Raw genomic sequence first — 23,984 nt, forward strand, 5'->3', positions numbered from 1 at the left:
AAAAACTTGTCCTTAAAGTTAACCGAAAAAATTTCTTTGTATTAAATGTAGCAAATTTTACATTTACAAATCTGGCAGATCACAGCCTGTGTAGGCGCCAAGTTGAGCACAGTGTTTCAGGAATGGGCCCCAATATTCGTCGTGAATGAGCAAATGTGGATTTCCAATGACGATTAACAGAGATTTTGCACGAGTAACAGTGACATTAAAACGTTTAGGACTACGAAGGAATCCCAAATGCTGGATGACATCTTGTTCCACAAAATATTCGTGTGAGCGGACAGTACTAACGATAATCACATCTCTTTCTTGGCCTTGGAATTCTTCAACAGACCCCACTTTAAACGGAAACAAATCGTTGGATTTGATGAAATTGCGGATTTTTTCAACCTGTTTGCGGTAGGGTGTAATAACACCAACATTGACTGGATCCACTTTAGCATTTAAGAGAAGCTGGAGATAGCGGATGACGTGGTAAACCTCAGCCGGATTGCACCATGAAGGACTATCGGTCTCTTGGTAGTTTTCACCACGGATGCCATGGAAAAGTAAAGGAATTCCAGGTTTCGGCAGCCAGCTAAAATGGGCCATTTTCTCCGCAGTTTCGACAGACGCACAAGACACGAGCTCGTCTTCGTAGAACATAAAAGAAGGCAAGGTCAAGAGCGACGGATGAGATCGATAATTACGGACTAGTTTGGTAAGAAGGTTGGGATTATAATAGCCACTTTCTGCGAAGGCCTTGTTACGCGAATAAAGAGGATTATTCGACAATCTTTCTAGCAAAGAAATGCTTAACCCGTATGTAGAGGCATAGTGACTCATTAATACAGGTCCTAGTTGTTTAGGGTCTCCAGCTAGGACGATCTGACCCGGATTAGAATCACAGCGAATGAGACCGACGGAGACTAGACTTTCCGGTTCCGTGGCCTGCCCAGCTTCATCGATAAAGAGGTGTGTGAAATGGCCAACCTGAAGACACATTGTGTATATCTTCCCAGACGATGTGCAGGTGGTGACTAGAATACGATGACGGATTGCCTTCTGCAGGTCTTCGCATGTCATGCTGTAGGCTTGTATAGAATCAGGCATCATGTCCGTATTGCGGCTAAAGGCGTTCAATCGGACCATCTCTCCAACGCCCACTCGACCGCTCTCATGCAGCCTGTGAGCAACTAGATCAGCCGAGCTATTTGAAGGCGTCGCAACGAGGATTCGGCTGCGTGGACACAAGAGGAACACCTGTAAGATTGCTTCGACCACTGTCACCGTCTTGCCTGTACCGGGAGGACCGTAAATTATGTATGGAATAGGGCGATGAACTCCCTCTAAAATACGGAGGACGGCACGACGCTGTTCACAGTTCAAACGATGATTGATCCACTCGATTCTGTTTTCTTCCGACTTCATTTGGAAAAGACGATCCGCAACAGAAGTTTTCTTCTGCGATAGGCAATTGAAGTTGACCTGTGGTGGTCGAATTTCTGGATCGCTTGGAAAGAGGATTTTGTATCCAGGATGTTTTGCTGACGTTTCTACGGCAGTGTGATAGCGTCGCATTGTTGTTCTATTGAACAAAAAGCGTACTGCATAATCCTCTCCGTTATATTTTTGGTGAAAATCTGGATGGAATTGGATTAGTGCTTCTGATTTGAAAGTGGTGTGAACAAATCCTTCATAAGTCAATCCTCCTCTTCCCCATGGATTTGAAAGTATTACTCCATCACCTAGACAATTACTGAATTACTAACACCACTTTCAAAGTCTAGAAAAATGCACTATACCTGCAATAAGCGATGGCCTTTTTTCTGCTAGTCCTGCGACTTCTAAAGCCAGGTAAGGCCCCATTGGTTTTAAAGAAGCTCTATCAATGTCGTAATTACGTAAACGGATAGTTGTTTCGATTTCTTCCAAATGCAGGAGTGTCTGAAACTTAATGCAATAGTTTTTCGGTTGTAACATATCGCCTAGCGATGGATTACTTTCAATTAAATTCATTTTCTGCTGAATAGTTTGCCACAATGAGCGTGGAACTGGATATTGAGCCAAGCGCAGAGTGGTAAATGGTGGCGGCTTGAAAGGTCGAACTCCTTTCATCACCCAGTTGGAGTCACGATGGGATTCATCCTCCATGACTTGTCGGCGACTGATTTGCTGTCGCTGCTTAAACCGCGTAAGAAACGGTACCGCCGAACTCTCACCGGCAAGCGATTCTATTCCTCGTACTTCTGCGCTTAAGCTTCGTTCAACAACGAATTTTCCGAAATCAAATTCGATTACATCATCCACTCTTCCCATGGTGGTAGCCCTTCAGAAAAAAAAGAATTACATCATGCACCAGTTAGAAGTATATGGTTTTCTACTTGAAGAATATCTCAACGTAGATTTTCCCGTTGATAGGTATAATGACGGGAAAAATTTGATTGGATATCTCAAAATTACTTCGCATGTTAAGGAATTTGGCATTTAACAATGTGTGCTCCATCAAGTCCATATTTGTGACTTCAATGAGTATTTGATTTTCGGATCCTATTTGCACAATACCAAAATTCTTTTCCTTTTCGACAGAAACTTCAAGAGCTTCTTTGAGATTGGTTCGGGTTGACGACAAATCGACATTTTTTTTTGCACGTGCACTGTTGGAAGCAGGGATGACCGAAATGGCGCGCCACATGAAATCTTCACCTCCTGCATTGCTTTCGATAGCGGTAACGTGAACCAAATCTTTCAGATGAGGGTTGTACCTGGAAAGTAAGCATACATTTCATTCGAAGAACAAGATGTTTATACAACCAATAGTTATGTACCCATTCATGCACACTGTCAAACTGAAGAAAATATCATTATCAATAATTCCTTTATCTTCTTGAAAAACACTGATTCTGCCTTCAAATTTCCATTTACGTAAAGGTTCTGCAGCTGTACAAATGGCTTTCTTTTCTGGTTCTTCTGGATCAAATAGGATCTTCATTGTCAGCCAATCACCAACAACATAGTTGATGCCATTGGCACTACCTTGAGAAAGTTCAAATTCTCCATTGTTAATAATCAGTTTGGTAGAAACTCCTGTAACCTGTCCAACAACTGTTTTGGACTGGCAGTGTTCAATGCTTGGATCAGTATGATCAGGATTTTGTTGAGATTGCGTATCATGTGATTCTTCAAAATTTTCAGTATCCTTTTTGCTTTGCCATGCATTGGTTCTTTCAAGTATTTCAACTCTTTCTACTCTCCATGCATCATCTTCACTACGTCTTTTAACCATAGCCACAACAAAATCATTTAGCCGGAGCTTCTTTCCACCTGGGACAGGGATTGATAAGTCCATGTATATGTCATGATTAATTATTGCTAAAGACTGGTTTTCATGAATTTTGGTCACCATGCCACTTATTCTCTGGGTTTCATAATGAGATCCGTCATCTTCAAAGAGCACTTCTAGCAAATCCTCATTGAAACCTGGGTCAGTTTGATAGGTAAGTAAAGTATAGAGTAACTCCCAAAGTTGTTGAAACATCCTGGGAAAACCAAACTGAATCATATTTATTTTCAATGTTCTTTTTGCCAGCAATTTTCAATATTGTTTCCTCTATAGGCCTACGATCAAGCGTATTTTGTTGGATGAGCAACACATGTTTATTCGCATTCCACTTTCATGATTTAAATTTTAAATAACTATACTATAGGAAATCATGAGAGTTTGGTAAAGTGCGGGGTTTTCCGTGCAGCGAACTTAAATGTTAGTGGATAAAGTGCAGGACGAGATTGCAGAATCAGTTTTTAAATTTTCTTGACAAAACATAGCCACCCGAAGGTAAGTTCAATTCAAGTAAGTTAATTTAAATAGCATAGCTCGTTTTGAATAATAATTAGCATGGGTGTACATGTGGTGGGAGAATTTCATTCCACGGATGCAAAAACTCACGAATAATCGGTGAATGACTGAAATAGGAAACTTTCACCAGACCAGCCATGGAGTTGGAAATCTGTTTTATACATAGCTTTCCCTTTGATCATCCCTACGAATTGAAATGTAGACGTCTTTCCGTGTGTTTGTGTATACTCCACGTAGACCAGTTCAAATCATTAACAACTGCTATCAAATTACACGCTATTAACTGCAGGAAGTTGCGGAAGAAAGCCCGTAAAGTGCGGAGACTCGGCAAATTTCATTAGCATTAACCATTAACTACCTTCACTAGATAATACTTCTACCATCTACTGGTAATCATAGACATTAATTTATGCGCTCTCTAGCAATCATATGAAGAACCAGGAAGTTCGTGTGTATTGCAGTGTTGAAGTTGAAGGATAAAAAAATCACGTCTTCTTGTCAACAACATAATAAATAAATAACAACAAACAAATGTCAGTGCCCGTATTTAGAAATGAGTAAAGTGGTGCTGGAACAAAGTCATGGCGGCGAAGATTTTAGTTACGATCAAGACAGCACGAGTAGCACTGACACAGAAGAATATTTGGACCTCGCCGATTTGAACGATTTCATGGATTGCAATACAGCACCTTTTTGGCAGACCGACAAACAAAAAGTAATCGAAAGTTTGATTGAAAACTGCTGTGATAACACTTCTTTCACAGAAGTATGTTTTTCACGTGGAGGCCTCATGAATGGTATTAAAATGTTTAAATAGTTTGAAATCTTAACTTCTATGCTGGGATTTGTAGATGCTCTAAGAAAAAAGGTATGGCCGGTCATAGCTCAAAGTAATGGCATCTTAGAAAGAAGTTCATCAGAAAAAATCAAGCATCATCACTACTACAACCAAGTTGTTTTGGATGTCAAACGAATACTGAAACGGTTTCCTCCAGGTAACCGAAAAGAGTTCCTACTTTTCCTTCTGTGGTAATGTAAAAAGAAATTATATCCTTCAGGCATTAATGAATCTATCCAAGCTGACCTCCAAATAAAAGTCACAGAGTTGATTATAGGAGTGCTAATAGCAAATGAAGGTTTACATTACTACCAGGTTTACAGTGCACATTTGTAAATTGGTGTTATCAGTTACCATGATTTCTTATTGCTTGTATAGGGTTTTCATGATATTGCTATCACTCTATTGCTTGTATTGGGTGAAGAAAAGAGTTACAGTGTATTATGCCAGCTTTCCAAATCACATTTCCAACTGTTTATGGGACCAGATATGGAACCAACAATGGAAATTCTAAACTTAGTGTATGCACTAGTCCGAAATGAAAATCACGATTTGTATAACTATCTTATGAGGTATTTAAAAAGTAATCTTATACTCGTAAATGAATAAAACGAATCCTTTTTTTTATATCTTCATCGTGTGAAGTAATTTAACGTGATTATTTCGTTTCCATTTGAGGTCGGAGCTGGGGACAATATTCTGCCTTCCTTGGGTGATCACTTGGTTCGGCCATGTACTCAACGATTATGACACTGTCACGCGATTGTTCGATGTATTCATTGTTTCACACCCTTGGACGTCGATGTATCTGTCTGCCGTTGTAGTATTGCATAGGGCAAGCGATATTTTTTTGACACCTTGCGAAATGCCACTTCTACATCAAATGCTTTCCAATGTACCTTTGATTAACTCAGTTATTTGCGCATTATCGTGTACAGTTTTTGTCTTATAGGTTCCCGATAATCTGCCGTTTGATACTCTCTTGACTGAAACAGCAAAGTTGATGATTTCTTATCCGCCAGATGTTATGGAAAAAACTATCAGGGAGATGCACGCCGAAAAGTATTTCGTAAAAATCGAATCGTATCAAGATTTTTGTTAGATTTCATGGTATTTTTTGTAGCATTCGCAGGATCAAAGAAGAGGACGAGGAGCGCAAGCGGAAAATGGAACAGCGGAAAGCGATTTTACAAGGAAAACAGAAGAAAGCATCGGTACAGCGCTGGACTCCCTGGCCTGGTTTAAGAACTTTCAAATCACCGACTGTCAAAGTTTTTGCTCTTAGTGTAAGTGTTGCCACAGTTGCTTTTATTTATAATTATGTTAGACCTAATTTGGAGATATTCTGAAAGTATATTTTTCTTGTACATGCTTGTGTTAAAAAAGAGAAAATTTCATAATGTTAAATTTTGTACCTGTCTTTGTTCCTTCTTCTACCCTATCAAAGACCATTCCTATGTTGAATTGTATGAGTATGTAATTAATAAACTAATTTGTATTCAACTCTCCATGTGTTTTACACGTACATCAGCAATATAGCTTGTTTTGTTGTCTATGCAATGCCACCCTATTGGTCCAATTTCACAGTCTGCACAGACTAGATATTTAAAGTTACCAACTGTTTTAGAGAACCCAACATTTTCAAACTGGAACATATCAGGTATCATCCAAGATTTTGTGATAAATTCTGCATTGTCTTCTTCATCTTTACTTGACTTGTGAATCAGAGGCAATTTGAACTGTAAATTATAGATTTCAAAACACTGGAACTAAAAAATACCTTTATATTAAACATTACCTCAGTTTTCACAAGAGTTCCAACACCAGGCAGGAGAATAACTGAAGGACACGTCAAACATCCTAAACGAGCTGCATTTTTCTCATTATCATCCATGTTATTCATGCTAGAGGACCAATACCCTATTTATCGTACCTATGGTTGCTCAATAGAAAGTTTTGAAAGTACTCACTGCAGTACTCAGTTAAGCTTACTAACCTTTTATAACTGAATATTCGAAAATTAAGGTGTCTAAAACGTTTCCTGTCAAATGTCAAATATGGGACGATTGCATGACTACAAATCGTGCATATATTTTCTTTATTTTATATTGTTGCATAATTCCTATGATAGAGGGCCAGCCAATTTCGACTAGTGCCGCCAATGGCGCAGAGTCTGCTCTCTGCAGACGACATTCAAGAGTTATTATAGTGCCATTCGTTTTATTGGGTGTCAAAACTCAACGAAACGTGTGCAGTGAGCAAACGAAGAAAAACAAACATTACTTATTATATTTGAAACATCAACATGCTTTACGGGAACAAATTTCGTTTTCCAGACAAAATAGACGATAGGTACTAAACCCAGTCAAAGGAACGCATATCGTACATTTTTGCTAGATTCATACCTTCACTTGCAGGATTTTTCCAACGGTTGATCCAAATGTTACAGTTGTAAGTTTCATAGGAAAAACGAATCTGGTAAACCAACTCCCCACAAAGATTTCATGCATAAATGATTATTTTAAGCACCCAATCTTTCACAGCAGTAAAATTAATGATGAGGTATGACATAGTGATGACATGTAAAATTATTATAAGTTTAATAATTTTTTTTGTAGAGTTCAATAGAGGGATACTTTTGTTCAAAGAAAAAAATCTTGTTTCTTTATTGCTACAACATCTATGATACAAACACCTTAGTAATGCTTGATAAACATGAAGACACTTTGTTTGAGAAGGTAATATTTTCTCAAGCCATTTGGAAATAGATCTAATTCAATTTTCTCTTTATTCAAGGGATTTCTTCACTATTTCTCCAACTTGAGAGATACCTCTACAAGACATCTTTTATTTCTTTTTCTTGTTTCCCATATCTGTGTTGTAACAAATGCTAGTTCTAGTTTTGATTTGAACTACATCCAACTATTTAAAACATTGGACAGTGTTCGAACAAAATTGCAGGGTAGTGTTGCTGAAGTGCTAAAAACTGTTCCTGGTTTACCTAAGGTAAAGAAGAAATTTTTTTATATATTTTTTTAAATTTATTATTATTATTTTTTATTTTATTTTGTTCTTATTTTATTTTTTTGCCTTGCAATTTGTTTTATTATGTCTTTTTCATTATCGTGCATTCTTCCTTAGGACTGGTTGACGCTTGGTAGACTTTGTTCTCCGCGTGTGCTCTTCTACTTTGAACAGAGACCACCAGTTCTGGATGAAAATTTGAAATCCCTGCAACATTTGATGGAAGATCAAATATATCGGTTACTAAGAAAATGCCGCGTGATAACTAATGTTTGGTAATATACAGTATAATGGATCGTTAGGGTACGCAACTATACTAACCGACCAAATTCTCGTATTTTTGCCAAATAGCACCAATTCCTTATTTGCAATTCCAAGCAATCAAGAATTTGTCTTTTTCAAACCAAAGCAGCAAGACAGATTCACGTTTTTATTGGAGTTGCTAAATGATACGTTCGAAATCGGAAATGAAAGCCCAAACGACTTTCGTGAATTTCTGAGCCAACATATAACTTTGGCACAAACTGAAGGTATGTATGTCAGAGGATATGGATTCTGATATTGGGGTTGATGCTTATTTCACCAATGATGCAGGGTTTTCTGACAACGTGGGCAGGCATGTTGGCCCGAGTATTTTTGTGGTAATGTTTTTACGTTGATTTAAAAAACATGCATTTCATAATGCTTAGTATTTTTACCTTACATGTGTAGCTTCCTCCGGCAAGAGTGTGGTTTGACGCCGCCTTTAAGTTGTTTGACTTCTTCACCAATAGTACAGCCAATGGTTTAAAAGTATGCTTGGAAACCCAACGATCAGTATCCAACGCATTTTATTTATTTCGATGGTTTTATTTTCGTAGGGTTTCCAGCTATTGCGTTCCATCTTGGATGTTGAAGGACAATTCAGCGAAGCTCGTTGTTTAAAAGTTCTTCCTTTGGCTCTAGCAGCATACCAAGAGAACTTACCTTCACATTATAGCTCGCAATATCACGAAAACAAGGTATGGCAGTGATAAACTCAAACGACTTATTTTTCTATTCGCGTTTTTTAAACTTTGAAACCAGAAAACGCAAGCTAAAGCGTTACTGTCTAGTCATGGAAGAGGTCCAGCCGTGCAAAAGTTTCTTGGTCGTTTGGACACTGAGTGTGACCGGTTTTGGCGTAACGGACGGCGTATGTGCGAATTTCCCAGCATCATTGGTAATCCTTGCATTCAGCCTGTACACAGAGTACATGCCGAAGAAAGCAGCGATAGCAAGCTGCCTGTTCTTCCGCATATGAGTGGTGTACGGTATGTCTCTGCATGCTCGTGTGGAAGACGCCAGGTAATTGCCAATTTTAGTTTAACCATTTCCTAAATTTTATGAAATTTTATATAAAGGCAAACAGAGAAGATCCATATGATGTCGAATATGCTAATTCCGGTTTTTACCGCCTGATTGAAGAGGAGTGTTGTGGCCGGCTTCGTCATGTTACGTTTCCAATATTCAAACCCAGCAGCGACCATTTTGAGTAAGTATAACTATGTGGTTCAAGGAAGTATTTGATTTGGTTTCTTACTTGTATTTTCCACGTGGTAAATTACAGACCAGCCAACTTGAAAGGAGCCTCAAAATCAATGCACTTTGCGAGAGATGTTGAAAAATTGATTACGGGAACTGAGGATTTAAGTCTTGGACCTGACGAAAATGAGTTTCCTGCCTTGTCGGTTGATCATCTTAGTCAAGTTGCTGCTGACGACCATGAAGAATCCCAGACTTCCTTGGGGAAAGGAGAAGCAGCAGAGGCCATTGATGAAGATAATCTTATGGAAATAGCGGGAACTCACGAACTGCCTGCCGTGTCAACGCGGGACTTTTCAACGACCGAATATCTTCCATGCATGCTTCACGTGAACTCACCATCCGGAATCTTGCCGCGTTACTCCTCTTGGAGCCTTGTTTGCCTAGGATCGTCTAGCTTGTATTCACACAATGCAGGTAGATAAATCCTAGATTGTTGTTCTTTACTAGTTGATTCAAACGATATTGCTTGTTTCTTAGGGTTGTCAGATCAGCCAGGTTTTCTTGCTGGTTCCGGATTTCTTTTGCCATGGGACATTCCCGTACGTTTACATCATAACGAATCAAATGGACTAGATGGTAGGCGGACACACAACCTTGGGTATGAAACGTTTCAGTACTGTTATTACAACCGAATCGGTTATACAGAACTTAGTTGCATTTGCCTTTTTCTTTAGGTATTCTGGCAAAGGCAAACGTGTTAAGCAAGGACAACATGAGTTTACTGTAAAAATATTTATTGGAGTCGAATACGAGTGTCCAAGAGGACATCGTTTCATGAGTTCCTCACCTGGTAGAATTTTAAAGGCTACTGGCGCGGGGCTGGTGAAAGATTCTGCCCAACTTATTACACAGAACGATGTTCCTCTTTATCTACCTTGTCCCTGCCCCTATAAGTAAGCACGCATTGGGATAGCAGTATGATTTTAAACCACCATTTTGATTATTATTATGATTTTTTTTTTCCTTCTTGTAGTCGCGGTGGCAAAGCTTTGATTGCTCAGCTTATGCGCCTTCATGTAGTGACCCCGAAAGCCGCTGTACACGTTACAGTAGATCCTAAAGTTCGACCGGCACCACCACCATGCCCCGAATTTGTCACTGGATTTACAGAGCCCATTCAACTGTCACCAAGTAGTTATTGGATCCTGCGTTTTCCTTATGTTTATGAAGATGAAAATCAGATTTACACACATCCTAAAGAAAACGCACGCGCAGCTCAACACGGCTACCTTTTGAAGGGAACATGTGGAGTTATGGAATTAGCGAATGAGTGAAGAATATTAAATTTTGCCATTTCTTTGATTGTTTATTGGTTGGCCATTACTACGTCGAAATAGCCTATAGGCTTTTGTAGATTTACTCATCTAATCATCATCAAGATCGCTCGTTTAATTTCAAACCGAAATAATATTTTTTCATAACTATATTTATGTTTTTTAAAATGAAAAACAATCTGGAAAAGTCGGGCTTATCTTTAAGCAATGGTTAGCTGTTTTTTTCTTTCGTAAGGGAACCTTATTAACGCAACAACCTTTATCTTCCGTTTTCTACTTAAATTAAAATAACTACAAATCCCAGGCAAAAATAAACCTGATTTTCGTAATTGTCGTTCAATTTGGAATGGAAATCGTGTATTTTAAACTAAATCTAGAATTTACCAAAAAATGAAAAAGTGGGAAGGGCATTCTGAAAAAAAATGTTTAAAGCGACCTTTATTTTTTAAAGAGCCGTTTGTATTTGAGGCATCGCGGACACTTAAGTCGCGCGGTGGCCTTCCCACTTTTGTCAAAATCTGCAAAAACGGACATCTTTTGGAATTCAACAGAAATTGCACATTATACACCAAATTGCATGCTGATTTCGTTAATAGTATTAGTTTTCTCGTCAGCCAAGTAATTTTTGAAATTTACTGAACACAAGTGCTATTAACGCAACAACCTTTATCTTCCGTTTTCTACTTAAATTAAAATAACTACAAATCCCAGGCAAAAATAAACCTGATTTTCGTAATTGTCGTTCAATTTGGAATGGAAATCGTGTATTTTAAACTAAATCTAGAATTTACCAAAAAATGAAAAAGTGGGAAGGGTATAGCCTTCCCACTTTTGTCAAAATCTGCAAAAACGGACATCTTTTGGAATTCAACAGAAATTGCACATTATACACCAAATTGCATGCTGATTTCGTTAATAGTATTAGTTTTCTCGTCAGCCAAGTAATTTTTGAAATTTACTGAACACAAGTGCTATTAACGCAACAACCTTTATCTTCCGTTTTCTACTTAAATAAAAATAACTACAAATCCCAGGCAAAAATAAACCTGATTTTCGTAATTGTCGTTCAATTTGGAATGGAAATCGTGTATTTTAAACTAAATCTAGAATTTACCAAAAAATGAAAAAGTGGGAAGGGTATAGCCTTCCCACTTTTGTCAAAATCTGCAAAAACGGACATCTTTTGGAATTCAACAGAAATTGCACATTATACACCAAATTGCATGCTGATTTCGTTAATAGTATTAGTTTTCTCGTCAGCCAAGTAATTTTTGAAATTTACTGAACACAAGTGCTATTAACGCAACAACCTTTATCTTCCGTTTTCTACTTAAATTAAAATAACTACAAATCCCAGGCAAAAATAAACCTGATTTTCGTAATTGTCGTTCAATTTGGAATGGAAATCGTGTATTTTAAACTAAATCTAGAATTTACCAAAAAATGAAAAAGTGGGAAGGGTATAGCCTTCCCACTTTTGTCAAAATCTGCAAAAACGGACATCTTTTGGAATTCAACAGAAATTGCACATTATACACCAAATTGCATGCTGATTTCGTTAATAGTATTAGTTTTCTCGTCAGCCAAGTAATTTTTGAAATTTACTGAACACAAGTGCTATTAACGCAACAACCTTTATCTTCCGTTTTCTACTTAAATTAAAATAACTACAAATCCCAGGCAAAAATAAACCTGATTTTCGTAATTGTCGTTCAATTTGGAATGGAAATCGTGTATTTTAAACTAAATCTAGAATTTACCAAAAAATGAAAAAGTGGGAAGGGTATAGCCTTCCCACTTTTGTCAAAATCTGCTAAAAACGGAAATCTGTTGGAATTCAACAGAAATTGCACATTATACACCAAATTGCATGCTGATTTCGTTAATAGTATTAGTTTTCTCGTCAGCCAAGTAATTTTTGAAATTTACTGAACACAAGTGCTATTAACGCAACAACCTTTATCTTCCGTTTTCTACTTAAATAAAAATAACTACAAATCCCAGGCAAAAATAAACCTGATTTTCGTAATTGTCGTTCAATTTGGAATGGAAATCGTGTATTTTAAACTAAATCTAGAATTTACCAAAAAATGAAAAAGTGGGAAGGGTATAGCCTTCCCACTTTTGTCAAAATCTGCAAAAACGGACATCTTTTGGAATTCAACAGAAATTGCACATTATACACCAAATTGCATGCTGATTTCGTTAATAGTATTAGTTTTCTCGTCAGCCAAGTAATTTTTGAAATTTACTGAACACAAGTGCTATTAACGCAACAACCTTTATCTTCCGTTTTCTACTTAAATTAAAATAACTACAAATCCCAGACAAAAATAAACCTGATTTTCGTAATTGTCGTTCAATTTGGAATGGAAATCGTGTATTTTAAACTAAATCTAGAATTTACCAAAAAATGAAAAAGTGGGAAGGGTATAGCCTTCCCACTTTTGTCAAAATCTGCAAAAACGGAAATCTTTTGGAATTCAACAGAAATTGCACATTATACACCAAATTGCATGCTGATTTCGTTAATAGTATTAGTTTTCTCGTCAGCCAAGTAATTTTTGAAATTTACTGAACACAAGTGCTATTAACGCAACAACCTTTATCTTCCGTTTTCTACTTAAATAAAAATAACTACAAATCCCAGGCAAAAATAAACCTGATTTTCGTAATTGTCGTTCAATTTGGAATGGAAATCGGGCATTTTAAACTAAATCTAGGTTTTACCAAAAAATGAAAAAGTGGGAAGGGTATAGCCTTCCCACTTTTGTCAAAATCTGCAAAAACGGGCATCTCTTTGAATTCAATAAAAATTACACAATATACACGAAATTTAATGCTGATTTCGATAATAGTATTAGTTTTCTCGTCAGCCAAGTAATTTTTGAAATTTACTGAACACAAGTGCTATTAACGCAACAACCTTTATCTTCCGTTTTCTACTTAAATAAAAATAACTACAAATCCCAGGCAAAAATAAACCTGATTTTCGTAATTGTCGTTCAATTTGGAATGGAAATCGTGTATTTTAAACTAAATCTAGAATTTACCAAAAAATGAAAAAGTGGGAAGGGTATAGCCTTCCCACTTTTGTCAAAATCTGCAAAAACGGACATCTTTTGGAATTCAACAGAAATTGCACATTATACACCAAATTGCATGCTGATTTCGTTAATAGTATTAGTTTTCTCGTCAGCCAAGTAATTTTTGAAATTTACTGAACACAAGTGCTATTAACGCAACAACCTTTATCTTCCGTTTTCTACTTAAATTAAAATAACTACAAATCCCAGGCAAAAATAAACCTGATTTTCGTAATTGTCGTTCAATTTGGAATGGAAATCGTGCATTTTAAACTAAATCTAGAATTTACCAAAAAATGAAAAAGTGGGAAGGGTATAGCCTTCCCACTTTTGTCAAAATCTGCAAAAACGGGCATCTCTTTGAATTCAATAAAAATTACACAATATACACGAAATTTAATGCTGATTTCGATAATAGTATTAGTTTTCTCGTCAGCCAAGTAATTTTTGAAATTTACTGAACACAAGTGCTATTAACGCAACAACCTTTATCTTCCGTTTTCTACTTAAATTAAAATAACTACAAATCCCAGGCAAAAATAAACCTGATTTTCGTAATTGTCGTTCAATTTGGAATGGAAATCGTGCATTTTAAACTAAATCTAGAATTTACCAAAAAATGAAAAAGTGGGAAGGGTATAGCCTTCCCACTTTTGTCAAAATCTGCAAAAACGGGCATCTTTTGGAATTCAACAGATATTGCACATTATACACCAAATTGCATGCTGATTTCGTTAATAGTATTAGTTTTCTCGTCAGCCAAGTAATTTTTGAAATTTACTGAACACAAGTGCTATTAACGCAACAACCTTTATCTTCCGTTTTCTACTTAAATAAAAATAACTACAAATCCCAGGCAAAAATAAACCTGATTTTCGTAATTGTCGTTCAATTTGGAATGGAAATCGTGCATTTTAAACTAAATCTAGAATTTACCAAAAAATGAAAAAGTGGGAAGGGTATAGCCTTCCCACTTTTGTCAAAATCTGCAAAAACGGGCATCTCTTTGAATTCAATAAAAATTACACAATATACACGAAATTTAATGCTGATTTCAATAATAGTATTAGTTTTCTCGTCAGCCAAGTAATTTTTGAAATTTACTGAACACAAGTGCTATTAACGCAACAACCTTTATCTTCCGTTTTCTACTTAAATTAAAATAATTACAAATCCCAGGCAAAAATAAACCTGATTTTCGTAATTGTCGTTCAATTTGGAATGGAAATCGTGTATTTTAAACTAAATCTAGAATTTACCAAAAAATGAAAAAGTGGGAAGGGTATAGCCTTCCCACTTTTGTCAAAATATGCAAAAACGGACATCTTTTGGAATTCAACAGAAATTGCACATTATACACCAAATTGCATGCTGATTTCGTTAATAGTATTAGTTTTCTCGTCAGCCAAGTAATTTTTGAAATTTACTGAACACAAGTGCTATTAACGCAACAACCTTTATCTTCCGTTTTCTACTTAAATAAAAATAACTACAAATCCCAGGCAAAAATAAACCTGATTTTCGTAATTGTCGTTCAATTTGGAATGGAAATCGTGTATTTTAAACTAAATCTAGAATTTACCAAAAAAATGAAAAAGTGGGAAGGGTATAGCCTTCCCCTTTTGTCAAAATCTGCAAAAACGGGCATCTTTTGAATTCAACAAAAATTGCACATTATACACCAAATTGCATGCTGATTTCGTTAATAGTATTAGTTTTCTCGTCAGCCAAGTAATTTTTGAAATTTACTGAACACAAGTGCTATTAACGCAACAACCTTTATCTTCCGTTTTCTACTTAAATTAAAATAACTACAAATCCCAGGCAAAAATAAACCTGATTTTCGTAATTGTCGTTCAATTTGGAATGGAAATCGTGTATTTTAAACTAAATCTAGAATTTACCAAAAAATGAAAAAGTGGGAAGGGTATAGCCTTCCCACTTTTGTCAAAATCTGCAAAAACGGACATCTTTTGGAATTCAACAGAAATTGCACATTATACACCAAATTGCATGCTGATTTCGTTAATAGTATTAGTTTTCTCGTCAGCCAAGTAATTTTTGAAATTTACTGAACACAAGTGCTATTAACGCAACAACCTTTATCTTCCGTTTTCTACTTAAATTAAAATAACTACAAATCCCAGGCAAAAATAAACCTGATTTTCGTAATTGTCGTTCAATTTGGAATGGAAATCGTGTATTTTAAACTAAATCTAGAATTTACCAAAAATGAAAAAGTGGGAAGGGTATAGCCTTCCCTTTTGTCAAAATCTGCAAAAACGGGCATCTTTTGGAATTCAACAGAAATTGCACATTATACACCAAATTGCATGCTGATTTCGTTAATAGTATTAGTTTTCTCGTCAGCCAAGTAATTTTTGAAATTTACTGAACACAAGTGCTATTAACGCAACAACCTTTATCTTCCGTTTTCTACTTAAATTAAAATAACTACAAATCCCAGGCAAAAATAAACCTGATTTTCGTAATTGTCGTTCAATTTGGAATGGAAATCGTGTATTTTAAACTAAATCTAGAATTTACCAAAAAATGAAAAAGTGGGAAGGGTATAGCCTTCCCACTTTTGTCAAAATCTGCAAAAACGGACATCTTTTGGAATTCAACAGAAATTGCACATTATACACCAAATTGCATGCTGATTTCGTTAATAGTATTAGTTTTCTCGTCAGCCAAGTAATTTTTGAAATTTACTGAACACAAGTGCTATTAACGCAACAACCTTTATCTTCCGTTTTCTACTTAAATTAAAATAACTACAAATCCCAGGCAAAAATAAACCTGATTTTCGTAATTGTCGTTCAATTTGGAATGGAAATCGTGTATTTTAAACTAAATCTAGAATTTACCAAAAAATGAAAATTTTTGTCAAAATCTGCAAAAACGGACATCTTTTGGAATTCAACCGAAATTGCACATTATACACCAAATTGCATGCTGATTTCGTTAATAGTATTAGTTTTCTCGTCAGCCAAGTAATTTTTGAAATTTACTGAACACAAGTGCTATTAACGCAACAACCTTTATCTTCCGTTTTCTACTTAAATTAAAATAACTACAAATCCCAGGCAAAAATAAACCTGATTTTCGTAATTGTCGTTCAATTTGGAATGGAAATCGTGTATTTTAAACTAAATCTAGAATTTACCAAAAAATGAAAAAGTGGGAAGGGTATAGCCTTCCCACTTTTGTCAAAATCTGCAAAAACGGACATCTTTTTGAATTCAATAGAAATTGCACATTATACACCAAATTGCATGCTGATTTCGTTAATAGTATTAGTTTTCTCGTCAGCCAAGTAATTTTTGAAATTTACTGAACACAAGTGCTATTAACGCAACAACCTTTATCTTCCGTTTTCTACTTAAATTAAAATAACTACAAATCCCAGGCAAAAATAAACCTGATTTTCGTAATTGTCGTTCAATTTGGAATGGAAATCGTGTATTTTAAACTAAATCTAGAATTTACCAAAAAATGAAAAAGTGGGAAGGGTATAGCCTTCCCACTTTTGTCAAAATCTGCAAAAACGGACATCTTTTGGAATTCAACAGAAATTGCACATTATACACCAAATTGCATGCTGATTTCGTTAATAGTATTAGTTTTCTCGTCAGCCAAGTAATTTTTGAAATTTACTGAACACAAGTGCTATTAACGCAACAACCTTTATCTTCCGTTTTCTACTTAAATTAAAATAACTACAAATCCCAGGCAAAAATAAACCTGATTTTCGTAATTGTCGTTCAATTTGGAATGGAAATCGTGTATTTTAAACTAAATCTAGAATTTACCAAAAAATGAAAAAGTGGGAAGGGTATAGCCTTCCCACTTTTGTCAAAATCTGCAAAAACGGGCATCTCTTTGAATTCAATAAAAATTACACAATATACACGAAATTTAATGCTGATTTCGATAATAGTATTAGTTTTCTCGTCAGCCAAGTAATTTTTGAAATTTACTGAACACAAGTGCTATTAACGCAACAACCTTTATCTTCCGTTTTCTACTTAAATTAAAATAACTACAAATCCCAGGCAAAAATAAACCTGATTTTCGTAATTGTCGTTCAATTTGGAATGGAAATCGTGTATTTTAAACTAAATCTAGAATTTACCAAAAAATGAAAATGTGGGAAGATTCCTTTGCGCCAAAAGAGCAGTAAAACATCCTGCGTTGCGCGTTTTCCACAAATGCGAAAATCTCATTTGTGTCCAAGTTGGTCTGCTGCGGCTGCAGCGTCTTATGGAGAAACCATCTTTATCTTTTCATTTCACAATTGTTTTTCTAGCCCCATTTCTATCTACTTTATTTTTATTTTATTTTTGTTTGTAAGTTGCTTGTCTCTTTTAGCCGAAGAATTTCGTTTGCTGCCAGAAATTCGTCTGCTCCAAGGGGATGAACAACAAACCATTCACAAACAATAGCTAAATAAAAATAAACCAGATAGAACTAGGGCTAGAAAAAAAATTGGGAAATGAAAAAATGAATAGGGTACCCACTTTGAATAGATTGCCCATTTTTTATTCCACAACAAATGTGGGTAGTGTAAGCCGTTGTTATCGAAAAACTGTGCCCTTCGTTATAATAATTAATTAATTAATTATAATGGGCAATCTATTTCACATTTAACTAGTTTTTCTACATACTGTCGTTTGTCTTTTTCATCAAGTCCCTGTGCATAGTCACTTAATTCACAGATTGTTATTATGGGCTCCCTTATCAGCCCGCCAGTTTGCTCTACAACATCCATTTGTCTGCTACAGAAAGTAAACACGTCTACAAAAAAATTAATAATAAATAAAGTACAGTCTATATCGAGGTCAAATAAAAATTACAAGATTACCTGATAACGAAGGAATTTCGTAATCCAATTATGAATGGAACGGAAGATAATTTCAATGGAAAAAATTAAAACTAAAACTACAACGGACGAAACTCCGTAAGCCGCCATGCAAGAACCAGAGTAATAGAATACTGGTGTAGCCACGCTTATGGCGGGCCCTCCCATTGCCTTTTTGGCCTGAAAGTCTTTCTATCCCATAACGAAAGCGCCACAGCGGCTGTGTTGTGAACTTGTGATGTATTACGTTTTCGCTATGTTTTCGCTCATTTTCGTCGTCTGTACTTCAGAAAGTAAACAAAAAGTGGCTTAATTAATTAGTGTGAAAAAATGTATGTATAAACATATTGGTTGTTTTAACAATAACAACCCTTAAAACTCAATTCATAGGTGGCAGTTACGGTTATGGGACACTTAAATCGATATCTTGCCTCATTTTCTCACAATCGATACGCGAAATTAGCAACAACTTTTGGGAAAAAATCCGAGAGGGGGAGTTAACATGGCCGTGGCTACACCAGTATTCTATTACTCTGCAAGAACTGTTACTAGTTCGTGTCCAATTTTTTTTTCACAATTTCATCGAACTGGCAACTTCGGACGTTAGCCAACTCTATAGCACTTTTGTCCATAAATTTCAAAAATTACTCAGTCGACTAGAAAACTAATATGTTAAAATCAGCGTTAAATTTTTTGTATTTTGTGTTAATATAATGTGTAATTAGTTTTCCTGTTAGTTCCTTTGTTTTTGAATAAAACGTTATCTAAGTGGTTTAAGTGCAACTACATTTAACTGAAAGTACTCAAAAACTATGAAAGTTTGAATCGCACGTAAAAACGAAGTTGATTTTCGTGATCTTCGTTTAATTTTGAATTTATGTCATGTACAGCTATATCTAGGAAAATAGTCTTTCTTTGGAAAAAGTCGGGTCTATTTTATCGGGGTTATTTTGCCTATTGCTTTTTCCGATCAATGAAAATAAAAAGACAATTTTCGATTTGGCACCAACTTAATTAAAAACCATGGAGCTCCAGAACACTTAAAGGATTAATAATACATAAATCCTAAAAAGATAACTGAAGATCTATATAATGTGTGAAAACCATTTATCTGAGCCATCAAACAAACAACAAAAAATATAATGGTTTCGATCCAGAAATAACGATTTCCCATGTTAAGGAATATAAGCAAAGAATTAATTTTAAAAAATTTCGAAGGTTCATTTAAGTGATTCAGTTTTCTGGTGTGTTGACCCCACTGCAAGAATTGGGTGGTGCAAAAGCCTGCTGTTCGGATTCCGCATCTATTTGCAAGCGAGGTTGAAAGATATTCATCCACACTTCGTTGCGACGAAAAAATAGTTTGAATGGGGGATCGTAGCCGGCGTAATAATATGGTGCAGACTGATCTACTAGTTGTTTGTCCTCTTCGGACAGGGAAGTGAAAAGGTTGATGTGCTCTTGTTTGGTGACGCGGTCGTTCGAAAAGCCTCCATAAGTCCTAATGGAGAATTTCATCGTTAGTCTTCTCAGATACATGAAAAAGAAGTATTGTAACGCACACTAAGATATTAGTTAAATTAGTCGGATTTCTCAAACCATATCTCATTGATCTCAACGGAACCAGGATTTCCATTATAATATTGCCCAAAGAAATAATTATCAAAATCAACCCCAGTTTCCTTATTTGACTGAATTAATTCCCCAAAATGAACTGCCTGCTCGACAAAAGCTGTATCATCAGTAGGGCCTTGAAATACTCTAAATGTAGAAGAAGAACACTTTCAGAAGGAAGCTACCAGCTAATAGAAATGTGTTGGTTACCTGGTTAGAACCTTAAATTCTGGACGTTCTTCAATGGACACATCATCTGCAGTTGGCTCTGGTGTATCTTCCTGAAATTCAGAAGGTATGTAAAATGCCATAGTGAAAGTGCTTTCACAATTGGGCCCAGATCCCGGTTCAATGAAAACGGTTACAGGAGCTGTCATAGGGATTTTAATTTGCTTAGAATTCTGGCCAGATATGTAATTAAACAGTTTCCAGAACATTGCAGAAGAAGCGCTGTCTTTGGAGATATTTTCCACTCTTGTTTTCACCCATTTCTGAGCTGGATAAAGCCTTTCTTCATAATCCTGTTAATGACATTTAATTGGCCAAAAATTAGATTAAAATGTGGTCAGTTATAGAATAAAAAAATGCGAAGCACCTTTTCTTGTCTAATCACAGTGTACGGGGCAGTCTTTATCCCTCCGCCGGTAATGGCCCCACGAATGGTTTGAAAGAGACCTGACAGTGCCATGGCAAAAGACAGACAAAACTAATTTTCTTTCTGAGACAGGGTTAAAACACAAGAGCTAGAAACGAGACGCGGAAGGAAATGAGTCAATGGCTAGAAAGTTTCATACGCTGTTGTCTAAATAAGCGATGTCACGGTTTGAAAAATTATGTAAGCTGACATTTATTTACACACTTTGCCCGCATAGAAACGGTTGCCAAGCGAACCAAACATCAAGTCACTATCAGCTGATGGGCAACTAGTGATAAAAATGCCCTACCTTGCAGCACTCCAGGGCTAGATTCATTTCCCGTTGTGTCACTTGTAAGCCGTTCGTCTGGTTTCATAATAGTTTGCATTTCTTCATTTCCTTTTTTAGCGTTGCCTAAGTTGTAATAAAGAGTCTGTTTATTTGCCAATAGAAAAAAATTTTAAACGCATTACGGAATTCAGGAATTTGAGGTTGTCTCTCGAAATTAATTCGTGACATGGCCGGTTGAACGTTGAGATCCAATCGCAAGTCGATTACTGAATACTTGATTGGAACGTTTCTCACGGGCTTGAAACTGTGTCTGAGCTTATCCAAGTTAATCCTGAATAATTTGGTCACTTTGGGAATAAATTTATGTCCGTCCCACTGAATATTCCGTTGGCTGCTTTGAAGTCGACTACCGATATGCTTCGGTATTGTTTGAAAAATATTAGCTAAAGCAAGAGAAGTTTCATCGCTGAGTACTGTTTTCGTTGACGAAAGACCTGGTCCGTGGCTCAATTGTTCAACAATCCACTTGCGATCTCTCTCTTCTGCGTTTTTGTAAACCTTGTTGAGTTTTCTAGCCATTATGTCCGGCCTCACGTCCAGTCCAACATTCTCATAATCCCAGTAGAGGGAGTTCCAAGCAGACTCGCTATCATCCTCCAGTGGGATTATGTAATTTTCAAACAGAATATTCTCCATCATTTTTCTCAAACGAAGTTCATCCTCTGGCTCTATGGCCAAATCTTCGACACTCTCCAACAAAATTTCAACGTCACCCAAGACATTCTCCAAAGCCTCCGACACGATCCTTCCACGATCTTGCGAAGTCACCAGAGCAAAAGAAGAATTAGAAAACCTTCTATTTAAATCGAACATGATTGGTCCGTTCCAAACGTGATCGCTGGTGATCGACGCAGTTTTACGCCGTATAGAACCGACAGAGCCTTTATTACTCTCCATTCGGAAAAATAGCGTCAAATGCGAAGAGAACTGTTCGGGATGATGAACCATCTGCTCGCGAAGATTGTGACACTCTTCCAACGTAGAACAGACCATTCGAAATTCCATCTGTTTGGAACTTTGCGAAAAAGATCGCCAGCGGCTGTCCAAACGAGTCGGGCTGCATCTTTGACATCGAAGAGAAACCTTTTCAAACGGTAGTATACTAACTCTATTTTCCTCTATAGCCAGACCGGTGATGTTGCTTAAATAGTCTTTCACGATGTAGCGCAACTCGTCGTTCCACATCTCAACGCGGAACGCCAACTGATTCTCACCGGTCAAATTATTACGCCCACTCGAGGCACTCGTGTGTTCCAGCAAAGCCAACGGAGCGAAATAGAATCGGGAGGTTGAAGATGCCATCACTTTCTCGTAGGCGCGGATGTGAAAGTCGCCAAGTGACACGGTATCGAAGACAGCTGGAAAGCCAGCATTTGGCTTATTGCAATCTTCAAGATTTAAAGCCAGCGACTCGATAATGGCGAAAGGGAAAAACAAGGCCATGGCCCATCTTTATAGTGGTAAATAAATCAGTGGTTTACCTTCAATTATGCGGGTGTGTCGATGCGTTAAAAATAAAAGGTCGCCACTTACTTTGAAATCGGGTTTGAATCCATCGTATAGCGCAGTCAAGGATATCGTATTGATACCAGCTAGTTGGGACGACTCTAAACCAACTGACACCAATACGACACATCTTGATCGATACGTGTTGTTCGAACCAAGAAACATGCAAACTATTGCTATAGCCGCAGTTCACGAGCATGTGGCAAAGATCAAAGATAACACGAGATCTCGTTACTGATGTGCGTTCCATTTGCATCGAGCAAAACAGGGAAAGTGGTATATACTGTGCAGACTGTATTGTAAACACGTGAAGAATTGAGAAGGACACAACATGGCATGTCTATATGGAAAAGGGAAATTATAAATAATTTGTTAAGTTTTGCGGTTTTCGCTCAACGTTGCGGCCATCGTGGGTTTGGACACATAGTAACCTACTGCTTAATTAACGGGGGAAATAGTCGAACCGCCTGAGTTATCGTTTTGCCCTTGGATAGGGAGCCAAATTTCGTTTCGCCGGAAAAAGAGCTTGAGAGGCGGATCGTAACCGGCGCAATAATAAACGCCACCGCCCGGTTTATTCAGTAGGTCTTGCACCATTTCTCTGTCCTCCGCAGTAAGCGAGGCGAGCAGGTGGCAACGCTCTTCTTGGTCTATGCGGTCGTTACTGAAACCCCCATAAGTTCTACACCAATAAAATCGATTGAAATCGATTGAAAAACACCAAAACAATTGCAGTTGCAAATACCTGACGAGAACTCTGATTTCGGGTCGATGTTCAATGGAGACGCTAGGGTCGTTGGGTTGCGGAGGATCCTCGTCGAACGGTGCAGGAATGTAAAAGGCCATCGTAAAGGTATTCTGGCGGTAATCAGCGGCTTCGGACGGATCGTCCGGCTCGACCAGAACGGAGACGGGCGCAGTCATTGGGATTTTTTCTTGCCTTTCGTTTTGTCCAGAAATGTAGTTGAATAGTTTCCAAAACATCGGATAAGTGCAATCCTCTCTCGAAGTGCTCTTTATCTGAGTCCTGACCCACGTTTGCGGTGGATAAATTCTCTCCTCGTAATCCTAACGAATGACAATTTAAAAAAAGTCATCGCTAAAAGAATGAAATAGCCAAATGCGTATTTTAAAAAACTACCTGGATCTGGCGGATGACTTTGTAGGATGCGATTTGCAGCCCGTCTTTCGGAATGGCACTTTTAATTCGCTCAAAGAGGCTGGACATGACGAAGTACGGACGACACAATCGGGACAATGCACAAAGTGCTACCGTCTCTTACAATGAAAAGCTCTGTTTTCGCGGCATAACGCAGAGCGAGAGACACGCGGGCAATGGGTAATTGATGCACGGCCGTCTGTCCCGTGTCCTTTCGGCCGGCTACCCTGGC

The 23,984-nt window shown here is 37.0% G+C and overlaps 5 protein-coding genes and 2 long non-coding RNA genes across 10 annotated transcripts; 2 read left to right on the plus strand and 5 right to left on the minus strand.

Moving 5' to 3' along the window:
* Positions 1-18: 18 nt before the first annotated feature.
* Positions 19-3,676, minus strand: LOC116918286 (RNA helicase Mov10l1). Its single transcript, XM_032923960.2, has 4 exons — positions 2,808-3,676; positions 2,364-2,744; positions 1,785-2,308; positions 19-1,727 (listed from the first exon to the last, which is right to left on the minus strand). The coding sequence occupies exons 1-4, from the start codon at positions 3,539-3,541 to the stop codon at positions 64-66; spliced, it is 3,303 nt and encodes a 1,100-aa protein (XP_032779851.2). The 5' UTR covers positions 3,542-3,676; the 3' UTR covers positions 19-63.
* Positions 3,677-4,201: 525 nt separating this feature from the next.
* LOC116918294 (TBC1 domain family member 20) lies at positions 4,202-6,176 on the plus strand. The gene is made up of 7 exons (XM_032923969.1): positions 4,202-4,632; positions 4,687-4,830; positions 4,894-4,988; positions 5,052-5,245; positions 5,352-5,568; positions 5,626-5,735; positions 5,797-6,176. The coding sequence occupies exons 1-7, from the start codon at positions 4,389-4,391 to the stop codon at positions 6,020-6,022; spliced, it is 1,230 nt and encodes a 409-aa protein (XP_032779860.1). The 5' UTR covers positions 4,202-4,388; the 3' UTR covers positions 6,023-6,176.
* A 170-nt stretch (positions 6,177-6,346) lies between these two features.
* On the minus strand, positions 6,347-6,830 carry LOC116918302. Its single transcript, XR_004391486.2, has 3 exons — positions 6,670-6,830; positions 6,472-6,606; positions 6,347-6,412 (listed from the first exon to the last, which is right to left on the minus strand). It is a non-coding gene; the product is annotated as an uncharacterized LOC116918302 (long non-coding RNA).
* A 22-nt stretch (positions 6,831-6,852) lies between these two features.
* LOC116918288 (protein SMG8) lies at positions 6,853-10,866 on the plus strand. The gene is made up of 15 exons (XM_032923961.2): positions 6,853-7,025; positions 7,091-7,235; positions 7,292-7,411; positions 7,470-7,679; positions 7,815-7,972; positions 8,049-8,227; positions 8,292-8,338; positions 8,409-8,489; positions 8,558-8,698; positions 8,763-9,023; positions 9,080-9,210; positions 9,286-9,677; positions 9,741-9,861; positions 9,938-10,156; positions 10,237-10,866. The coding sequence occupies exons 1-15, from the start codon at positions 6,979-6,981 to the stop codon at positions 10,535-10,537; spliced, it is 2,553 nt and encodes an 850-aa protein (XP_032779852.2). The 5' UTR covers positions 6,853-6,978; the 3' UTR covers positions 10,538-10,866.
* A 7,162-nt stretch (positions 10,867-18,028) lies between these two features.
* Positions 18,029-18,552, minus strand: LOC116918303. 2 transcript variants are annotated; one of them, XR_006643997.1, is made up of 4 exons: positions 18,491-18,552; positions 18,294-18,423; positions 18,147-18,221; positions 18,029-18,071 (listed from the first exon to the last, which is right to left on the minus strand). It is a non-coding gene; the product is annotated as an uncharacterized LOC116918303 (long non-coding RNA). The 2 variants fall into 2 exon arrangements; XR_006643996.1 differs by lacking the exon at positions 18,029-18,071 and having other exon boundaries at positions 18,078-18,221.
* A 1,025-nt stretch (positions 18,553-19,577) lies between these two features.
* LOC116918305 lies at positions 19,578-22,778 on the minus strand. Of its 3 annotated transcripts, XM_045170556.1 has the most exons (7): positions 22,621-22,778; positions 21,210-22,537; positions 21,046-21,150; positions 20,697-20,776; positions 20,312-20,622; positions 20,050-20,248; positions 19,795-19,988 (listed from the first exon to the last, which is right to left on the minus strand). In XM_045170556.1, exons 1-6 carry the CDS (start codon positions 22,641-22,643, stop codon positions 20,068-20,070), a joined length of 2,028 nt encoding a protein of 675 aa, XP_045026491.1. In that variant the 5' UTR covers positions 22,644-22,778; the 3' UTR covers positions 19,795-19,988; positions 20,050-20,067. The 3 variants fall into 3 exon arrangements, with proteins under 3 accessions (XP_032779874.2, XP_032779873.2, XP_045026491.1); XM_032923983.2 differs by lacking the exon at positions 20,050-20,248 and having other exon boundaries at positions 19,578-19,988; positions 21,046-21,135; XM_032923982.2 differs by lacking the exon at positions 20,050-20,248 and having other exon boundaries at positions 19,578-19,988.
* A 96-nt stretch (positions 22,779-22,874) lies between these two features.
* On the minus strand, positions 22,875-23,974 carry LOC116918309 (heme-binding protein 2). Its single transcript, XM_032923992.2, has 3 exons — positions 23,735-23,974; positions 23,339-23,661; positions 22,875-23,275 (listed from the first exon to the last, which is right to left on the minus strand). The coding sequence occupies exons 1-3, from the start codon at positions 23,819-23,821 to the stop codon at positions 23,032-23,034; spliced, it is 654 nt and encodes a 217-aa protein (XP_032779883.1). The 5' UTR covers positions 23,822-23,974; the 3' UTR covers positions 22,875-23,031.
* Between the last annotated feature and the right edge of the window lie 10 nt (positions 23,975-23,984).

This window comes from Daphnia magna, linkage group LG3 (assembly GCF_020631705.1).
Source record: "Daphnia magna isolate NIES linkage group LG3, ASM2063170v1.1, whole genome shotgun sequence".
Taxonomy (NCBI): Eukaryota; Metazoa; Arthropoda; class Branchiopoda; order Diplostraca; family Daphniidae; genus Daphnia; species Daphnia magna.